This window comes from Vipera berus, assembly GCF_964194415.1.
Source record: "Vipera berus genome assembly, chromosome: 5".
Taxonomy (NCBI): domain Eukaryota; kingdom Metazoa; phylum Chordata; class Lepidosauria; order Squamata; family Viperidae; genus Vipera; species Vipera berus.
In genome coordinates, this window is record NC_138207.1 from 11,541,935 (window position 1) to 11,561,226 (window position 19,292).

General features: G+C 41.3%; 1 protein-coding gene across 1 annotated transcript in view; it reads left to right on the plus strand.

Annotated features, from left to right (window-relative positions):
* Positions 1 to 4,804: 4,804 nt before the first annotated feature.
* Positions 4,805 to 19,292, plus strand: part of PEX5L (peroxisomal biogenesis factor 5 like) — a gene marked incomplete at both ends in the record, with an annotated part of 168,460 nt that continues 153,972 nt past the window's right edge. The window contains one exon of the mRNA XM_081328363.1: positions 4,805 to 4,825. Within this exon, the coding sequence (XP_081184489.1) occupies positions 4,805 to 4,825 (21 nt within the window). The remainder of the gene's footprint in view (positions 4,826 to 19,292) is intronic.

Below are 19,292 nucleotides of genomic sequence, written 5' to 3' on the forward strand. Positions count from 1 at the left end.
AGAAGAAGAAGAAGAAAGAAGAAGAAGAAGAAGAAATTGAATCTCAATTCATTCAATGAACTGAGGATAGTTTATTCCCCAAATTCCCCAGCCAAAACTGGCTCTGTTCAGAATGGTGAGTTTCTGGTTTCCCCAGAATAATGTAGTAGCTTGTTGTCTCCATAGAGCTGTGCGGCTGCCCCTTCAACCTTCTAAGCTTCCTCTCTCCTATGCCCCTTTCAGGAGGAAAATAATACGGTTCTCAATCAAAGGAAGCTAACCTGATAACTGTTTTGACTGACCAAAAGTATTCCAAGGGAAGCTGGAATCCTGGAGACGCAAGGTAAGATCAGAGATGGCAGCATCTTTTGGAAATTTAGAGAGGTGTCTACAGAACATATTATTGCCAGAATATGTGGCTGTTGGTACAGACAGTATTAAAGTTTCCACCAGAAGAGAATATATGTAGCTCAGGGCTGAACTGTGGAGTCTTTCGTGCTGAGCTTGATTGTTTGCTTGCAGACATTTCATTACCCAACTTGGTAACATCATCAGGCTAGGGAGTGTGGGGCTTGCTCCATTTTATTTTTATTTTTTTTATTTTATTTTATTGGATTTGTATACCGCCCTATTCCCGTAGGACTCAGGGCGGTTTACAGGGCAGTTAAAACCATGAAATACAAAAAATTAAAAACAATTAAAACAATTAAATTAAATTCAAGCCCCAAGAGTAAATCTAAAACCCAGTTAAATTAACAACCCCACAGTCTGGACCAAACAGATCGAAGAGCCAAGTTTTCAGGTCCCGGAGAAATGAGCGAAGGTCGGGGGCAGTCCTAAGTTCTGTGGGTAGTTGGTTCCATAGGGCAGGTGCACCCACAGAGAAGGCCCTCCCCCTGGGAATAACCCGCCGGCATTCATTAACCGGCGGTACCCTGAGAAGGCCCTCCCTGTGGGGGCGCACAGGACGATGGGAAGATGATGCCGGCAGCAGGTGTTCCCTTAGATAGTCCGGACCCAAGCCATTTAGGGCTTTATAGGTCATTACCAGCACCTTGAATCTCACCCGGAGGGCAACAGGAAGCCAATGTAGCTTACGGAGAAGAGGTGTTACATGGGAGTATTGGGAAGCTCCCATCAAAACTTGCGCGGCTGAATTCTGCACCAGTTGAAGCCTTCGGGTGGTCCTCAAGGGCAGCCCCATGTAGAGGGCATTGCAGTAGTCTAACCGGGAGGTCACGAGCACATGAGTGACTGTACGTAGAGCATTTTGGTCCAGATAGGGACGCAACTGGCGCACCAGGCAAATCTGGGCGAAAGCCCCCCTGGTCACGGCTCCTATACGATCTTCCAAAATTTTGTGTACAGTAGCTTTCCTTGCCAGTGTTGGTGGGATATACTTTGCTTCTTGGTATTTCCTTGATTAGGGTAGTGCTTACCTGCAATTATTGTATAGCAAACAGGGAATAAACTCCACATGTGCCAGCAGTGATGATGTTACCTAGCTGGGTGATGAAACGTCTACCAACAACAAACAACCTTAGATCACACCAAGGGCTCCACAGTATTAAAGCTTGATTACTTCGGATTGTTTGGGAAGGGGGTGACTTAACATGAGGTGCAAACCATTCGAATAGGGAAGTGATGGCGAACCTTTTCGAGACCGAGTGTCCCAAAACTGGCCCCGGCCCTACCCCGCCTCCCTGCCCCACCTCCACCCCCTCTGCCCCCACCCCTGCCCCGCCCACCCACAGGGCCACTCACCGCCTCTACTGCCCGCCGCAGATTGCCCAGGTGGCCTAGCGGTGCCATGGCAGCTACACCCTCCACCTGTGCCCCGCAGCATCAACGGCGCACAACGGAGTGCGAGGGCGGAATCTTGTCCCCGCTGCCCGGCTGCCATTTCCTTGGTGTGCTGCTCTGTGCGGGCCATGCTTAAGGGTGACTCTCCTCTGGGGGGGGTCTGCTGGTGAGGAGTGGGCCGCGGGGGCGATGGCGCATGTGCCCACAGAGAGGGCTTTGAGTGCCACCTCTGGCACACCTGCCATAGGTTCGCCACCACTGGAATAACTGTTGTGCAAATTGGGAAAATGGACTAATTCAATGTCAGTCCTACAAGGTAGACTAGACTAAAAAAAAACAAAACCAGTGCCCTATTGGGCAGGACTATTTTCCTTCCAAGACAAGAATCTTGCAGTTCGTAATGCGCTTCCCTCCTGCCTCACTTTATCTTCATGCGAACTAGGGAGGGTCTTGCCTGAGATGCTTTCTTGTTCTTTTCTTGGCTTGGGCTGAACTCCATCTTATCTGACTGTTGTCTCGATAGCTTTCCTCCTGTCCTTCAAGGACAATCTCCATGCCCTCTCTATTCAATAATCAAGTTAAATGCATTGAATTAACTGTCTTATCCTAATTACATCAACCTCTCCCACCCGGTAAGGCAGGGAGGCTATGCTGCAGATCTCCTCTGTTAAAGAATTTCAGTTGGTGGAATCCAGGAAGAGAGTGTTCTCTTCCCTCATTTCCACGCTTTGAAATAACTTACCTCTCCTTTTATTTTATTTTTTTCTGGCCTTCTGGAAGAGTGTCAAACTTGGCACAGGGTTTTAAGTGTGGTGGGCAAAGAGTCAGCAAAATTGAGAATCTCGGGTGTGCAGGAAGAAGGTCGTGACAGACCCTCCCTAGCAGAGTATATCTAGTAGCTATGCAGATTGTTGCTTTAGTTTGGCAAGATTCTGTCTATAGGCAAACAACAATAAAGAAACTACGCAGAAGTAACTTCTCGCTTGTCATTCTTGGATCCTTGGGCCTATAACGCTAAAAGTGATATGCAACCCTGGGGGTGGTTGGTGGTTTGAGGGCATTCCCTTTGTCTTTTTAAACTTTGTAACCCCTTGCTTTTAACCTTGTTTTAAATTCTGTTCTTATTTTAATTGTATTTATTGTAATCCACCCAGAGTCACTTAGGTGAGATGGGCAGGGTAGTAATTTGATAAACAAACAAACAAACCACCAGACACACAAACACTCCCAACGTATCTGGGCCTTCCAACCTCTAAATAAGGAAATAAGGTTTCTGGACAAAGACCCCAGCAGTGTCTCCAGCTACTTTGCAAGCCAGGATGACCTATGGGGGGGGAGGGGGTCTTTTTAAGGGAAAGCACGGAGGAAGATCCTACACTTCGGCAGCCAACTCTGAACTTACTTACTTACTTACTTACTTACTTACTTACTTATTTATTTATTTGGTTTATATACCGCCCTATTCCCAAAGGACTCAGGACGGTTTACAAGGCAAAATTTAAAAACAATCCAATATAAAATTAAAATAAAATTAAATCTAACCGCAAAAATTAAATCACAATTTAAAAACATTAAACCCCTCAGTCCAGACCAGATAGCTCAAAGAGCCAGGTTTTTAGGTTTGCAAACCTAAAGCCTTAAGGTTTGCAAACCGAGGGGGGGGGAGTGGGGTGGTGGTGGTGGGAGCGACGCGTATTGCCCTCCCGCCACGACGATTTCAATGCCAGCCTTTAAGCGCTTCTCGCAAGGACCAGCCCTGGTCTTCTTCTCTCCCTCTCTCCCGGCGGCGAGGCTCGAGAAAGCCGGCAAGCGTTCCCGAAATTCTCGTTCCCGTAAGGAACGGAGGGTGGGAGTGGGGGGGGGAGGCGGAGGTGTGTGTGTGTGTGGGGGGGGAAAGCGCGAGAGGCAGCGCCAGCCAGGCAGATGATGCCCGCTTCGGCGCTCTGCAGTTAAAGCAGCAGCAGCAGCAGCAGCAGCAGCAGCAGCCGGCTGCAACCGAGCGCGCGCCGGTCTGCCGAACGCTCCCCGGATGGCGCGCGCCGGTCTGCCGAACGCTCCCCGGATGGCGCGCGCTCCGCTCTGCTCGGTTCAGCTCCTGGCGGAGGGAGGGGGGAAAGCGGGAGGGAGGAGAGGGAGGTCGCCTCCATCTCGGTCCAGCGGCAGCGCGAGGAGGAGGAGGAGGAGGAGGAGGAGGAGGAAGAGGGGCAGGGAGGGGGTGGAGGAGGAGGGAGGAGGAGGAGGAGGAGGAGGGGTCGCGGTGGCGAGGAAACGAAATGAAGGGGCCGAGGAGGAAACCCGAAAGAGTTCGCTTGAAAAAGAGCGAGGCAGAGTTCTAAAGGCAGCGCCGGCAGCGGAGTTGGCTCGCTGCCCATCCTCGCTTTCCCTCCCTCCCCCTTCTTCTTCTTCTTCTTTTTTTTTTTCCTTCTCCCCCTTTTGGCCTGGCAAATACTCTTCGTAACCAGCCTAACCTTAATCCACCTTCAGGCTTTTCTCCCGCCTTCCTTTCTCCCTTCCTTCCTTCCTTTCTTCTTCTTCTTCTTCTTCTTCTTCTTCTTCTTCTTCTTCTTCTTCTTCTTCTTCTTCTTCTTCTTCTTCTTCTTCTTCTTCTTCTTCTTCTTCTTCTTCTTCTTCTTCTTCTTCTTCTTCTTCTTATTATTATTATTATTATTATTATTATTATTATTATTATTATTATTATTATTATTATTCCTTTCTCTCTCTCTCTCTCTTTCTCTCTCCCTCTTTCTTTTTTACCCTGGTGCCCGATCCCCTGGGAAGAGGAGGAGGAGGAGGAGGAGGAGGAGGAGGAGGTCACCCCTGAGCATCAGAGGCGGCAAGATTTCCCAGCACAACTCCCCGAAGCCGGGAAGGAGCCGGGAAGGACTCTTTCTGCCTTGCCTGAATGTGATTGCACCTGGCGGCTGCCAAGAAGGGGACAAGGGGGTCTCCTGGCTTTCTCAGGGAACCTCGGCCAGCCCTTCACCTGTCAGCCTCAGGGGAGTTGGAAACCGGCAGAGCGAGAATGTATCAGGGCCATATGCAGGTAAGTCACCTCCGGAGCTGCCTTTGCTAGGTGCAGCGCGGTCAAGTTTTAGGTTTTTGTGGTTTTTTGGGGGGGGGAGAGCTGGAGGCTTGGCTGGGACCCCTCATCGGATGTGGGGGGGGGGAAACATGGGTCTTTGCCTGCCACAACAGGTGGATGGGTCCAAGAGCCTCATTCGCAGCTGGGAACTTCAGGAGGAACTTTGAGGATCCAACCTGGCTGTGGGGTTTGACCTTTCCAACAGTTCGGTCCTCTCCCAGGTTCAGGGAAGCCTGTGGGCATCGAAGATCCTCACCCTGGATGAACGGTCTTGAAATACTGCGTGTGTCAACTGAAGGGCAGGCGATAAGCGGGTTCTTGTTTTTAAGAGGCTCTGAAAGATCTGCTGGGGATCTCACACACACACACCTCACCCCCCAAATCCTTCCTGCACTGTGAGCTTTTTTTTTTTTGCCCTCTTTGGGAACCTTTCCTTGGTCTCTCTTATGGCCAAGGAGATGTTCTATGGGGCTCCTCAAAAAAAAAATGCATCCGGTATCCACCACCTGGAATTGTTATGACTGCCTTCTCACGGTCATTTCCAAGTCCTTCTCCATCTTCCTCTCCGGCCTGGCTTTCCCAAACCCCCAAATCCGGGCAGGTTTATTTTGTAAGCTTTAGAATTTCAAGCTTCTCTCTTCAGCATTTATGGATGTAGCCTCCTGGCTTCTGTTGATCCAAATACAGGTATGGCATTGATGCTTATTTTTTTTTCTTTCTTCCTTGGTACATAGTGGAATTATGACTTTAACCTTGACTCTCTTCATTCTCTCTTCACGTGGTCCTTCTCCTTTAAAGAAAACCGGTGTTATTGTGGGAGGAAACTTCACATTATGGACCGATGACATCTCTGCAGCTCTTTTCTTTCTTTCTTTTTTCACATGCCAGAGAAATCTGATTCCCTATCTCAGATTTCTCCCTCTAGAATATTTCTATCTTCTAATGTAGGAAGAGTGCTGACTGGGGTCTAGCATGTGCAAATAGAAAAAGTATTTGTATAGAGAAACCCCTGGAATGGAATATATATATATATATATATATATATATATATATATATATATATATATATATATATATATATATATATATATATATATATATATATATATATATATATATATATATATATATATATATATATATATATCTCCCCATTTTATGATTTCCTGTGTTTTGGGGTGATTGATCAACCCTTATAGATGTCACTGTCAACTGCAGAGGTGCATATATCACATGACAAGTCAAGTTAAATGGACATCCTGACTTAGCAATTCTTGCTTACTGAAACTAAATGCTTCTCAAACTCCTCTTTTTTTGGCGTCCCTAACTTTGTATCTCAACAATATCTAGTGAAGAGGTCTGTAGCAGGTAAATCAGAAAACCCTTATAACAAAAGAGAAGAAATAAACGTTAACCTCAGGCAACTTAAATGCTCCCTCCTTGCAGCATAAACCCTATTGTTTGAAACCCCATTACAAGCTAAATGAATCCTGAAAGTTAAGTACAGTGTTATGCTCTGACAGCTAAAATCTTGTGTAGGATTGTTTGAAATTAACCCAGGTAATTTCGGTGCCCACCACCAGGCTCCAAAATTTATTTTTCTTTATTGATTTCAGCAGGAATCATTCTATCATCGGCACTGGAGTTACAAATTGGGTTCAGTATATTTTCTCTTTCTGATTTATTTATGAGATCAATATCGGGACACTTTGCATTCTGCTATTGTCTAAATACAACCTAAAGTTAACTGGTGTGTTTTTAAAATTCATATTACTATATCTACCCAAATACAAAGGTTGTACGTTTCTTTTCCAAAATTTGCATTTGGGAGATAGACCCGGAAAATAGATGAAATACAATAGCTGCTGTTTTAAATTTTAAGCAGTTCAGTTCTCTGAGGCATTTATTTAATCTGTAGAGAGCTAAATTACTTAAAAATCTTGGAACGGTTTGCTGGAATCAAAATGCCCACTGCTAATTTTAATAAATATATAAAATGCATTGTGTCAAGCTTGTGAAAAGTGCTGCTTAGTACATGTATTTGGAAATTTGTGGAGAAATTTGAATATTTTCATTCCAAGCAAGTATGTGAATTATCACAACTGATAATTGTGATAGGAATAATACATCAGAACTTTTGTTCAATCATCATTTTTAAAATGGCTGATTTATATAATACTATTTATTGATGTGATGGTATCCTTGGATTGTATATCATTAATCTAATGATAATAGGTTTAATTAATTATTTGGTTTCACAAACTTTCAATGTATTCTATTATTTTTCATTACAAATCTGCAAAGATCTTATTTGGCCCAGGTTTTTTTTTTCATTGACCAGATACACATTTTCTGTCTTTAACATTTATCCTTTGTCCAGTTCTCTGATTCTGCCCTCAACTTTGGGCCAACTCTATATCTTTTTCTGTTGTTTCTTTCTTTTTCTTACATTTTTTTTCCAGTTAAGTTTATCTTGACTAGTTCCTGGTTTGGGTAGGACATTAACAAATTGGAAAAGTTGGAATAACAAAATTTTAAAAAACAACAATTTTTTAAAAAATCACCTTCATTCTTTCAATCCCCCCTCCAAACCTGTCTGCCATGTAACAGGTTTTGCAAAAACAGCAACCTGCTGTGTGGTCTAGAAATAGTTTGCCCGGTGCCAATTCTGCCTCTTCTTTCAAATGATAGTGTAAATCTAATTAATTGAATAGCAGAGAGATAGAATTAAAAGTTGCTTTGGGATTATTAGAATATTAGGAAGAAAACTTGCTTTCTAGAGCTCTTTTGTATCGGATTTGAGATTCTTAGGAATGCTGTGACATGCTCAAATAAAATGAATAGATGCTTTAGGTACAAAAAATGGGTTGTTTTTTTCTGAGTTCACTGCTCCTCTATGTAGCTCTGTTGGTCAGTCAACAAAATTGGTTCAGAAAGCTCTCTTGTTGTTTTTTTCTTTTTCTGTCTCTGATAGTATTTGTTTTCAGATTCCTCTATGAATGAATGCTGCAGGCTATATTAAAAGCAGAAATCTCGTAAGGGAATTTGCAGATGAGTTAGACACAGTTGTGTTACCAACTGGCTACCAGACTTTTAAAGCCTTTGAGGAGAATCAACCCACCTAAAAATATTCACTGTGCAGTCCCATGGACCTACATGTGAGAATATGCTTTATTGAACACAGTGGGATACTGCCGAATAAGCATGCTTAACACTGAACTATTTTCATTTCCCTTTAATTCTTTCCATCATACCCGATCTTGAGTTCTACCATATTCAGTTTTGGGAGCAGACTTTAAGAAACCTGCAAACAAATGGGAGATTGAAATAGCTGGAGATGTTTAACCTTGGAAAGAGAAGAGATATGATCATTTCTTCAACTATTTGAAAGAGAAGCAGACCAAAGAAGTCCGAGATTATTTATTATTTATCAAGAACACAGGACACAGAATAATGCTATTGGCAGACGTATCCTGGCTGAATGTTAGGGAAAACTTGTCAGTAGAAAATCAATGGAACCAATGATTTGGGGGATAACAGCCATGTCTTTCTTTCAATCTTGAAAACGGCAGCACAAACCCATTTGCTTCAGATTATCATAATTTTTCACAAGCTGCCCCTATCTCCCTACCTACAGGAACAATTTATATAACTTCCCAACTTGTAAAGTGAAACTCTGGGCAGCTAAGATAGTATTAAACCCCATATATAAGCAATAGACAGCAGAAAGACACGACAGTTTTGGAATTAGCCAAGATCTTCGCCCCTGGGATGAAGCTATTTTTTATCATGGCTTTCTTCATAGTGCCACCTATTATCTCTTGGTGTGGATAAAAGGGTATATTGCATCTAATTAAAACAGTACTGACTTTTGCATAGACTTAATGTGTTTGTGAATAGGCAACAGTATTAGAGTGAAAGAGTTGTCCAAACTGGGCCATTTTCTATGAAAAAGATGCCCAAGTAGTTATGTTTCTGAGGGGGTTCCCTTAATGCTCTCTGAGCTTGTTTGTTTTCTTGCAGATGTTTCATCATCCAAACTAGGTAACATCATCACAGTTCTAGGTTGCTTCTCTCCTTGATTAGTTTCCCACCATTGTTTCTTGTCTTGTCTTTTGGTGCTTTGGAAAATAGTTTGACCCCCTCCATCTTTGTAGGAGCCCCTCAAATATTGGAACAGTGGTATCATGTCTCTCCTAGTCCTCTTCCCCAAATTAGACATACCCAATTCTTGTAAACATTTTTCGTATGTTTTAACCTCCGGTCCTCTGATCATTTTTGTTGCTCTTGTCTGCTCTCTTTCTCCATGAACTTTTTCCAGTACACCCTTTGCCTAACTAATCTTACACCTGTGCGTTTTCTCCCTAGTAAAGGTTTATGTATCTACACACATAGATATGCTGGAGATCGACAAAAGTGGTAGCTCTCAAATAGATATCAGCAAGTGAGCTCTTAAAGCTTTGAAGCTAAGATCTCGAGTAATAAGAGACATTCTGGTTTCAGATTGTTAATTTTTAAAACTCTCTGCATCACCCTGTGTGATTGCATCTGGCATCTTTTCGCTTTGTCAGAAGTCCACCCTGCATGACAAAATGCCTCTGCCATCATCTTGACTTTTTGACTCTCTTGAGCCTCTTGCCCCCAATATTTCTCACCTGACCTTGGCAAAAAAAACGGTCGTCCGTTTCAGCCATCACAAAAAAGCCTCAGAGGACCACAAAAGGAGAAAGCAGGTCCCTAGGTTACCTATACAGAGTTTTTTATGCATGTATATATTGTGCTGAAGCCCTAAAAGGGAGGAAGAGTAGGAGAAAAATGCTGCTAATTAAAACACACACACACACACACACACACAGCAAAAACAAAGAAAAAACACTTTCTGTAGAGGCCTTTCAAATTGATAAATGTATCTGAACAAGAAAATCATAAATATGCTCATGTCTGTTAAAAGCCAAATAGAGTTACAATTGTGAAAAAAATTCAGCTTGCTTTATTAATGATTGGTCTGTGAGCTAATCATTGTTGCAGTTGTCACACACTTTTTCTTACTGGATGCTAAATAGATTATCAACGCAATGCTACTGGAACTGATGGCATTTCCTCCAAGCAATACCTTGATCTTAATGTGATTTTAAAAATTATAGCTAAAAAATGTCTCCTTCCTTCCTTTCCTTTGCAGTCTTCCAAATACTTTTTATAAGGGACGTGGTGGCTCAGTGGGTTAGGACGCTGAGCTTGTCGATCAAAAGGTCGGCAGTTTGGTGGGTCGAATCCCGAGTGCCGCGTAACAGAGTGAGCGCCTGTTACTCGTCCCAGCTTCTGCCAACCTAGCAGTTCGAAAGCACGTAAAAATGCAAGTAGAAAAATAGGGACCACTATGGTGGGAAAGTAACAGCGTTCCGTGAGCCTTTGGCATCTAGTCATGCCGGCCCCATGACCACGGAGACGTCCTCGGACAAGCGCTGGCTCTTTAGCTTTGAAACGGAGATGAGCACTGGCCCCTAGAGTCGGAAACGACTAGCACGCATGTGCGGGGGAACCTTTACCTAAATACTTTTTAAAGAATAAGATGAGCTTCTGAATGGCTGGGTTCAGAAAATCTAGGTAAACCGGGCCAATTCAGGATCCAGTGGCTGCACTTACACATGTTCATCTTGATTAATGTTAATGTTTATTTATTTAAGCATGTTGTGTTAATCCAGCCAAACCTGGAGAATAGCACAGAGACAACTGCTAGAAAAGGAGGAAGAGTGGAAAAAATCCCATTCGATCCATACAGTTTTAAAGACACACTGCTGAAATTTCGTTCCTCTATTGAAGCTTTATTGAGGTATATGCAGATAGTCCTTGACTTATAGCCCCAACTGAGCCCAGCATTTCTGTTGCTAAGCGAGACATTTGTTAAGTGAGCTTTGCCCTATTTTATGACCCTTCTTGCCACAGTTGTTAAGTGAATCAGTGCAGTTGTTAAGTTTGTAACGTGGTTGTTTAAGTGAACCTGATTTCCTCATTGACTTTGCTTATCAGAGGGTCACGAAAGAGACATTTCTTTTGGGGGGGGGACACTGCAAACCTCATAAATATGAATGAATTGCAGCTAAATTTTGATCATGTGACCCACGGGGATGCTGCAATGGTTGTAAGTGTGAAAAACGGTCCTAGGTCATTTTTCCCCAGTGCCGTTGTAATTTCAAACTGTCACTAAGGACTGTTGTAAGTCTAGGACTACCCGTACAGACGCAAGGAGAACAAAAAATAAATGACTGTAAGCACTCACCTCAGCTAACCACCCAAGAAAGCAGAACCCTTGAAACAGGCATTGTCTCAAAAGGAAACTTTTGTTAGGGGTTAGTGGCAGTAGGGAAGTCAAGGCGGGATCTGGGGGAAATCCCGTTCAAGCGGTATAGTTAAACCAGCAACCTTCCTCCTCCAATCCAGAGTCATAATGTCCACTTGAAACCCAGCCAATCCACAGGTGGCACGATGTGTGGGTAACTGGCACAGTTGGCGCGCATCTCAAGGTCTTCTCCAATTTCGTTTCTCTGCAGCCATCTCCCATTCCTTTCTCCAGTGGATAGAGGCAGGAGAGGAAAGGTAGAGAACAAAAAGTTATCCCAGGCGAAATCAGATATTCCCCCTCCCCCCCCCCCCAAAATGGCAGGGCCCCAAAACAAGAGCACCAAAGTATATATGCAAGGAAAACAAGAAGGGTTTGGGGCCCTGACAATTACATTTATATCAATGAGTTTTAAACCATCACATTTTGGAGCTCTGTATTCTCCAGCACGATCCTCCATTGTGTTGGTTGGGCATTAGAGTCTTTTGTGTACTCAGTACTTCGGTGTGCCTTTTATTAAATCCTTATATCTAAATTATTAATATTTAAAAGATTATATTTGCTTCAATAAGACTTTTTTCCAACATAGCAGCATTTGAACATAATGTGCACCCCTATAGAGATGTACTGTATGTACTCGAGTATTACACTCTTTTTAGTTATAAAACTCTGAAACTTTGTGATTATTATTTATTTATTTATTTATTTATTTATTTATTTTAATTCCATTTATATCCCGCCCTTCTCCGAAGACTCAGGGCGGCTTACAAGTTTAACAGTAGCCTTCATTCTATGTATATGCCTGCTTATTAGGGCTTTCACACACACCCCAAGCGGCATTATTACAAAGTCAGCTTAATTGCCCCCAACAATCTGGGTCCTCATTTTACCTACCTCGGAAGGATGGAAGGCTGAGTCAACCTTGAGCCTGGTGGGACTCGAACCTGCACTAATTGCAGGCAGCTGGTGTTACTTAAGGAGGCATTAGCCCACTGCTTCACCAAGGCTCTATTCAGATTAGAGTCTATTCAGTTCGTAGAGCAGTTATATAGATATTGTTAATGTCAAATGAACTTTGTTCTATCTACTATTTTCATTTTGTCTCTTTATTCTTCCTTTCTGGCCCCGATCAACAATCCTAAGTAAGTTATATATTGCAGCTATCTACTCTTTACATTCAGATATGCTCTTGATCTGCATTCAGACTTCATATTTTGGAACTTCCAAAAGGTGTTATAGAATATTACAAATAAGATTAATCTTTGTAATTCCTTTTTACTTCAGCAAGGATCGCAGGTCCAACTGGCCAAAGAAAGCTCAGGATCATATTGGTTGGAAACATGTGGAAGAGGCCTTCATCCTGCAGTGGATAGACAGTGGATAGAATGATGAATGTTAAATTCGTTCTCTATTGCATGTGTGGTTTACCAAATAATCTGATTGACGCAGAGGATTTACAACCAAACCACAGGTCAAATATGTTTGCAGTCCCAAGAATAATAATTTCTGACTTTGGATTCCATGTCAAATTAAGATTGAAGCAAGAAATTAAGATGTGTATAGGAGCAGCAGGGGACTGAAAAAGAGAAAACTCATGGCCTGTGGTTTTCCCTTAATCTCTGGTTCAGAAACGTAACATTTGAATGCTGCTCTTGATGATAATGCAAGCCGTAATTAAAGACCTTTGGAATATAAGCCTGCTCTTACAAGTCATGAAATTCATCCCTTGGGCTTAGCTTTTGCCGATTGTGACATATCTTCAGGGCTTCATTTTAAACTCTAAATATAACTGATTTGTTATAACTGGCTAAGTAACTGGATCTGTCCAGAAAGCTGTGGATGCTACTTAATGTCTGTGAGTTGGGAGAGAAGCTGAAATTGACTTGGCCTTTGGAGAAATTGTTGCTCCATTCTTTTCAACTGAATGAATGTTTCCCTCTGCTAGCCAATAATACTGTACACTAGGAGATAAAAGAAAAATCTTCCAGTTCATTTTTCTAGGACACAGCGTAGCTATTTAAATACCTGTTTTGATAGCCAAGTAGATGGAATTGTGCAGCTTGCCAGCTTGTGTGGGTCTGTGTAGTGAATGGTGGGTTAGCTGTACCCTTGTCTGCTTAAATTAATTTTTCTTCTACATCTGTTTGTTATTTCTTCTGTGTTTTCAATTTCTTCCCCTTTTATAGTCTTAGTAAGACCACACTTGGAATCCTGCAACCACTTTTGGTCACCATATTATAAAAAAAGATGCAGGGACTCTGAAAAGAGTGCAGAAAAGAGCAACAAAGGTGGCTAGGGAGCTGGAGGCTAAAACATATGAAGAACGGTTGCAGAAATTGGATGTGTCTAGTGAAAAGAAGGATTAAGGGTGACATGATAGCAGTCGTCCAATATCTGAGGGGCTGCCATAAAGAAGAGGACGTCAACCTATATTCCAAAGCACCTGAATGGATGGAAACTACTCTAGGAGAGAAGCAACCTGGAATTAAGGAGAAACTTCCTAATAATGAGAACAATTAACCAGTGGAACAGCTTGCCTTCAGAAGTTGTGGGCACCCACAACATCTGGAGGCAAGCCGTTCCACTGATTAATTGTTCTAACTGTCAGGAAGTTTCTCTTTAGTTCTAGGACTCTCCTTGGTTAGTTTCCATCCATTGTTTTTATTTGGTTTCATTTCTTTAATGTATTTATTAATAAAAAGCAACTCTGGGCAGCGTATGACAATCCAATAAAACAACTAGTATATAAAGCACACAAAATGTAAAAATTCACATTAAAAGTTGCATATTTCATACACTCACAACATAAGATAAAATTATTTTTTTAACTTACTCTACATGGTTGAAAATGATTAATATGGCATGACACCCAAACCTGTGATGGCACTTAGGCTGCTTTACATTTAATAAATCAATAATAAGGAGGTTCTGGCTGAGTTCCTAGGGATTCTATTTCTTTTGGAAAACTCAAGACTTTTGTTATGTGAACTTGGAAATAGAGGATTAAGAGCAAGTTTTTCTTTTACATCAGATTTCCCAAGAGAAGAAGTCTTCCAAAGGCATTTTCCAGAGGAACTCTCAAAGCCATCCTCTTTAACTTCCTACACTTGAAGCTGAGTGGGATGGAGAGTGAGTTTGTCAAAAGATATGTTGGAAATGCCTTCTCGATATTTTACTCTGGTTCCATGCCTTTTGCATTTAATTTCCCTACCAAAATATATTTGTGCCCATCAACTTTGCCCTTTTTAAGCTGCAAATTTTCTGCTTTTGCTTCTTTAAACATCCCTTGTTGAGCCTTATATGCTGCTTCATTTCTTTATAATAACTTTATAAGCTTTCCAAGTGGATAGAAACTCCTGGTGGCCTTTTTCTTTAGAGGAGAAGTAGTAGAAGCTTTCCAGGATCTCTCTAGAAGTATATTTCCAGTATCTTTTTATAAAAATATTTTTTGAACATTCCAGGTACATCATCTACATTATGTCATGGTTCCGATAAATGAGACAGTTCAAACAAAATGCATTTGAAATCAAAACTTCCTGATTCATACTGCAGTTTCTTAGTGGGCCAAATTTAGATTACTATATAGGTAGAAGAACAGCAGTGCAGATCCTTCTGGGAGACAACTTTAAGATGTGTGGGCTTCAGCTCCCAGAATTCACCAGCCAGCCATTAATTTCCCATGCTGCCTGCGGAATTCTGGGACTGGAACTTCACATGCTAGATTTGCCAAGGTTGAGAAAGTGTAATAATCATAAATCTTTGGAAAATGTCCAAGTCCGTACTGTAACTTTCTCAGATCAGCTAACAATGACAAGAATTTGAATCCCAGTCTATCTTATAATGCTATGGTAGCAGATGTTGACAGAATCACACAGTCATTAATAAGAGCCTGTCTGAAACAGCGCTGCTTAGGGAATTGTAAGATAAGAGAGAGCATAGCCCCCAACGGCATAATGGGTGGAGAAAGAAGCTCGGAAGGGACCCTACCTAGCTTCTCAGACTGCAAAAAGAGACAGAGGAAGATTTGCACTTTCAGACTTGCAAGATTCTGTTAATGTAGACTTACAATAAAGTAGAATTAGCTCACCTGGTCATGTTTCCTGTCTGGTCTAGCTGGGAACGCTGACACTGGGTATTGCCAGTAAGAACACTCTTGCTTCAAAAAGATAAGTATACAAAATTGCACAAGCTCATTTCTAAATGCAATCTCGCCTTGAGAGGATACAGGGTAAAAAAAATATAGATGCAAGCAAGTCTGGGAAAAATTACTCTTTTTTTGGTTTTTGATGTACTGTTCGCAAACTGTAATAGCTGTAATAGCTGGGATACAGAAATGTCATATGGTGGAATTTTTTTTAAATTTTGGACTGTTTTGGGAGGCGATGCTGGATGTTGCCGGTGGTTTGGTGGGTGTTGTTTGCTTTTTGGGGGGGGAGAAATTGTTTGTTTTGCTATGCATCTTTTTCATTACCCAGAAGTTTCATAGATCCCAATTTTAATAACTTGCAATTGAAGAGGGGTTTTTTTTTGTTTCCTCATAGTTTTTTCTGTTGGGATTTAACGGAAACACTAGAAGCAGTGGTGGGATTCAAATAGGTGAAGAACCGGTTCTCTGTGTGGATGCCGCTTCCAGAAGTCCATTCTGGGCCTGGGCAGCAGAAAATTAGCTACCGGTTCTGCCGAAGTGGTGCGAACTGGCTGAATCCCACCACTGACTAGAAGGCAAGGACAATGCAAACTGGTCAAGAAACGATTATGCAATGAAAGACTGGGCGTTTTTGGCCAACTCATCTTTACAAAGAATAGCAAGCCAGTAGATTTTCACTGGTTTTCTCTTCTCCTTGGAAAGAATGTAAAAAGAGCATCCAACAAATGGAATGAGGCTGGCTAGGGGGGAAATGCAGGTTATTTGGGAGCTTGTTGTTACTCAAACCCTGAAGCTTGATTTATCTTTGTTTGCTTGTTTGTTTGTTACTCAAGGCAACAAACGTATTCAACACACCTTTCTTTTCCTATTTTCCCCACAACAGCGATCCTGTGAGGTGGGTTGGGCTGAGAGAGAGAGAGAGAGAGAGAGTGACTGGACTGAAGTCACCCAGCTGGCTTTCATACCTAAGGCAGGACTAGAACTCACAACCTCCTGCTTTCTAGCCTGGTGCCTTAAGCACTAGACCGAATTGGCTCTCAGGTGCTCCAACATCCCAACAAATCACCTTGCTTTGCAAATGTGCCACATCTGTAAATGCTTCCTCTTCCGCCTTGGAAAAGCAAGCAGAGGGTAACCAATAGCATGGAATCAAAAGGGAACTCTAGCTGTTAAGGGCAACTATTCATAAGAAGAGAATTAGTGAACACATCTGATCTAAGCAGTTACTGATTCTCCCTTGGTCAGTCAAGTAAATGAGCAAAGAGGCTTGGCAACTAATTCATTCTGAGATGTCCCAACGTAGCTGGAGGGTGAACATCCAAAACAGTTATTACAGGAGCCGAGATCTGTCTTAGATGGATGAGTGCCTTTAAAATTTATCTATCTACTTTGGCTTAGTTTCCAGTAGAGTATTAAATCTGTATCTATGGTGAAAATATAATTTACCGCAGGGGCGATCTTTTGTTCTGTGGGGGGAAAAAAATTTCAGGGAATTTTTCTTCTTTTAATTCATAGAAAATTAGGTTTCAATAAGCTGCCAGGCTAGAAACTGCTCCAAATTTTGCTTTTATTTGTAGAGGGAATAGCTTTTCACAGGGATAGGTATTATAATTGCATTTTCTACCTGCTGTCTGAAAAAAAAATGGCCAGGTCAAATTTGCCCATATATTAGAGAACTGGAGAGCCTTAATTTTCCACTAAAGTCTACTAAATAAATAAATATATAAATGCAATTTAAGGGAACTCCTTTTAAATGTATTTGTAATATTGATTTATAAATTTGTACAATACTTTGATGAGAAACTGGTGGAGTTGCCTCTTGAGGGCCAAAGTCAACTGTGGTTTTTCCAGAGGTAATAAAATAGTATATTTGATTTTTCTTCTTTTTAAAAAATGAAATGGACTTTGACTGAATTGCAATTTTAAGGTAAATAATTACCAAATATTTACCATAGGGGTTTCTTTTATTGCTTGAAAGCTTTGATGATAGAGATCAGTGCTTTTAGTAGAATTAACCTCTTGTGTTCCTTTTTTGCCTGTTGCTGGTGCTAAAATCTCACGTTCAAAAGATTTTACCCAACAGTAGATAAATTCACACAGAAAATCTCTGCAAATGTTTTATCAATGAAAGCTCAACAAATTGTACAAATAAATTGAGCAGGTAGAGTGCCTTCAAAGATAACTTTGTTTTGCTTGAAGAACTCATTGGCAGACAAAACAAACTTTCAGTGGGGGAAAAAAGGAACAAGCACCATATTTACTTTTTCTCAGTCAGCTAAAGTTATAGCTTGGTGAGCAAAAGTTATTTTTATGCATTCTGATTTTAGCAAAAAACCATATACTTTACCACAAGCAATCTGTTAGAAAAGGATTGATGTTTTAGGTTTTCTGAAATGACCAATTTTGAAAAAAATGATGAGCCATCAGCCAATTACTCCATATAGATGTATGATCTATTTCTAAAATAGCTAACATAATCAAAGGGCCTCATGTTGATATCATGGAGCAGATTGCTTGGCATAAATGTAAATTAAGAGTGCACCTTCTATAGCAACAAATTTTTCATTACTGTCTAATGCCATTATTAAGCAAACGATCCGAAGGCATTAAAGACCTTTATTCAGCAAGTCCTGTGACAGTGACAGAAAACCCAAGGAGTTTTGTTCCAATAAAGTTAACATTTTGTTCCAATAAAGTAAAATAAATAGGACACTAAGAACTTGGAATATTAGGTCAGCCAAGAACAAGCCCACATTTTATTTTCGTAGACCAGCTAGTGTGGAATCAAAGGGTAGGACCCAAAAGCCAATAATCAAGGCTCATTTATTTATTCAGTATGGACTGGAGGAACTTCCTCCAGAAAATAATGGGAGAGACTCCTACAGACAAGATAGATGCACTCATATTTATATATTTCAGGAAAGAAGGAGAAATTGATACAGTCATACATATGCAAAGGTAATAGATGGTGTAAACCTAGGTGTTCATAATTAGCAAATCTCAAGTTATTTCTCTGTCTGCTGTTACTATCCTCAAGAAAAAGTTATTCTCTTAATGAAAAGAAGCACATCAGTTGTCCCAAAGGTGCTTTTTCAAAAGGCAGCTGGACTATTTTTGTTTTTCCTTGAAGACATTTCACTTCTCATCCAAGAAGCTTCATCAGTTCTGAAGAACCTTTGGGATAATCATGACCTGGATGACTGAGAATCTTCATAGACAAACACATTAGTTACATTCTCACAGCAGTTTGATAAAGCATATGGAGCACTAAGCACATCAAGATTGTCCCAGTTAGTCCTTCTATGTTTCTGTCTTGCTAACATTCTCCCCTCCTGCAAAAATGTGCATTCCTCACAACAGGATTACAGGAATGGACTTTCACAGATCATGGAAGAACTGGCTTGCTTAGATAAATCTCTTCGAAGGAAACACTATATTGGAACTCGAGCAATTTATTTTTATTGTCTTAATGTCTCTTAAATTGTTTTAATTGTTTTAAAATTTTAGACTTCTAAGACACTTAGAGTCCCTTGGTTGAGCTGGGTGGCAATAGATCAAATAAATGAAATACCACTTTACAATGCCTTGGTAAGGCCACACTTGGAATACTGAATCCAGTTTTGGTCACCACGATGTAAAAAAGATGTTGAGACTCCAGAAAGAGTACAGAGAAGAGCAACAAAGATGATTAGGGGACTGGAGGCTAAAACATATAAGGAACGGTTGCTGGAATTGGGTATGTGTAGTTTAATGAAGAGAAGGGTGAGGGGTGACATGATAGCAGCGTTCCAATATCTCAGGGGCTGCCCCAAAGAAGAGGGAGTCAAGCTATTCTCCAAAGCGCCCAAAGGCAGGACAAGAAGCAACGGATGGAAACTAATCAAGGAGAGAAGCAACCTAGAACTAAGGAGAAATTTCCTGACAGTTAGAACAATTAACCAGTG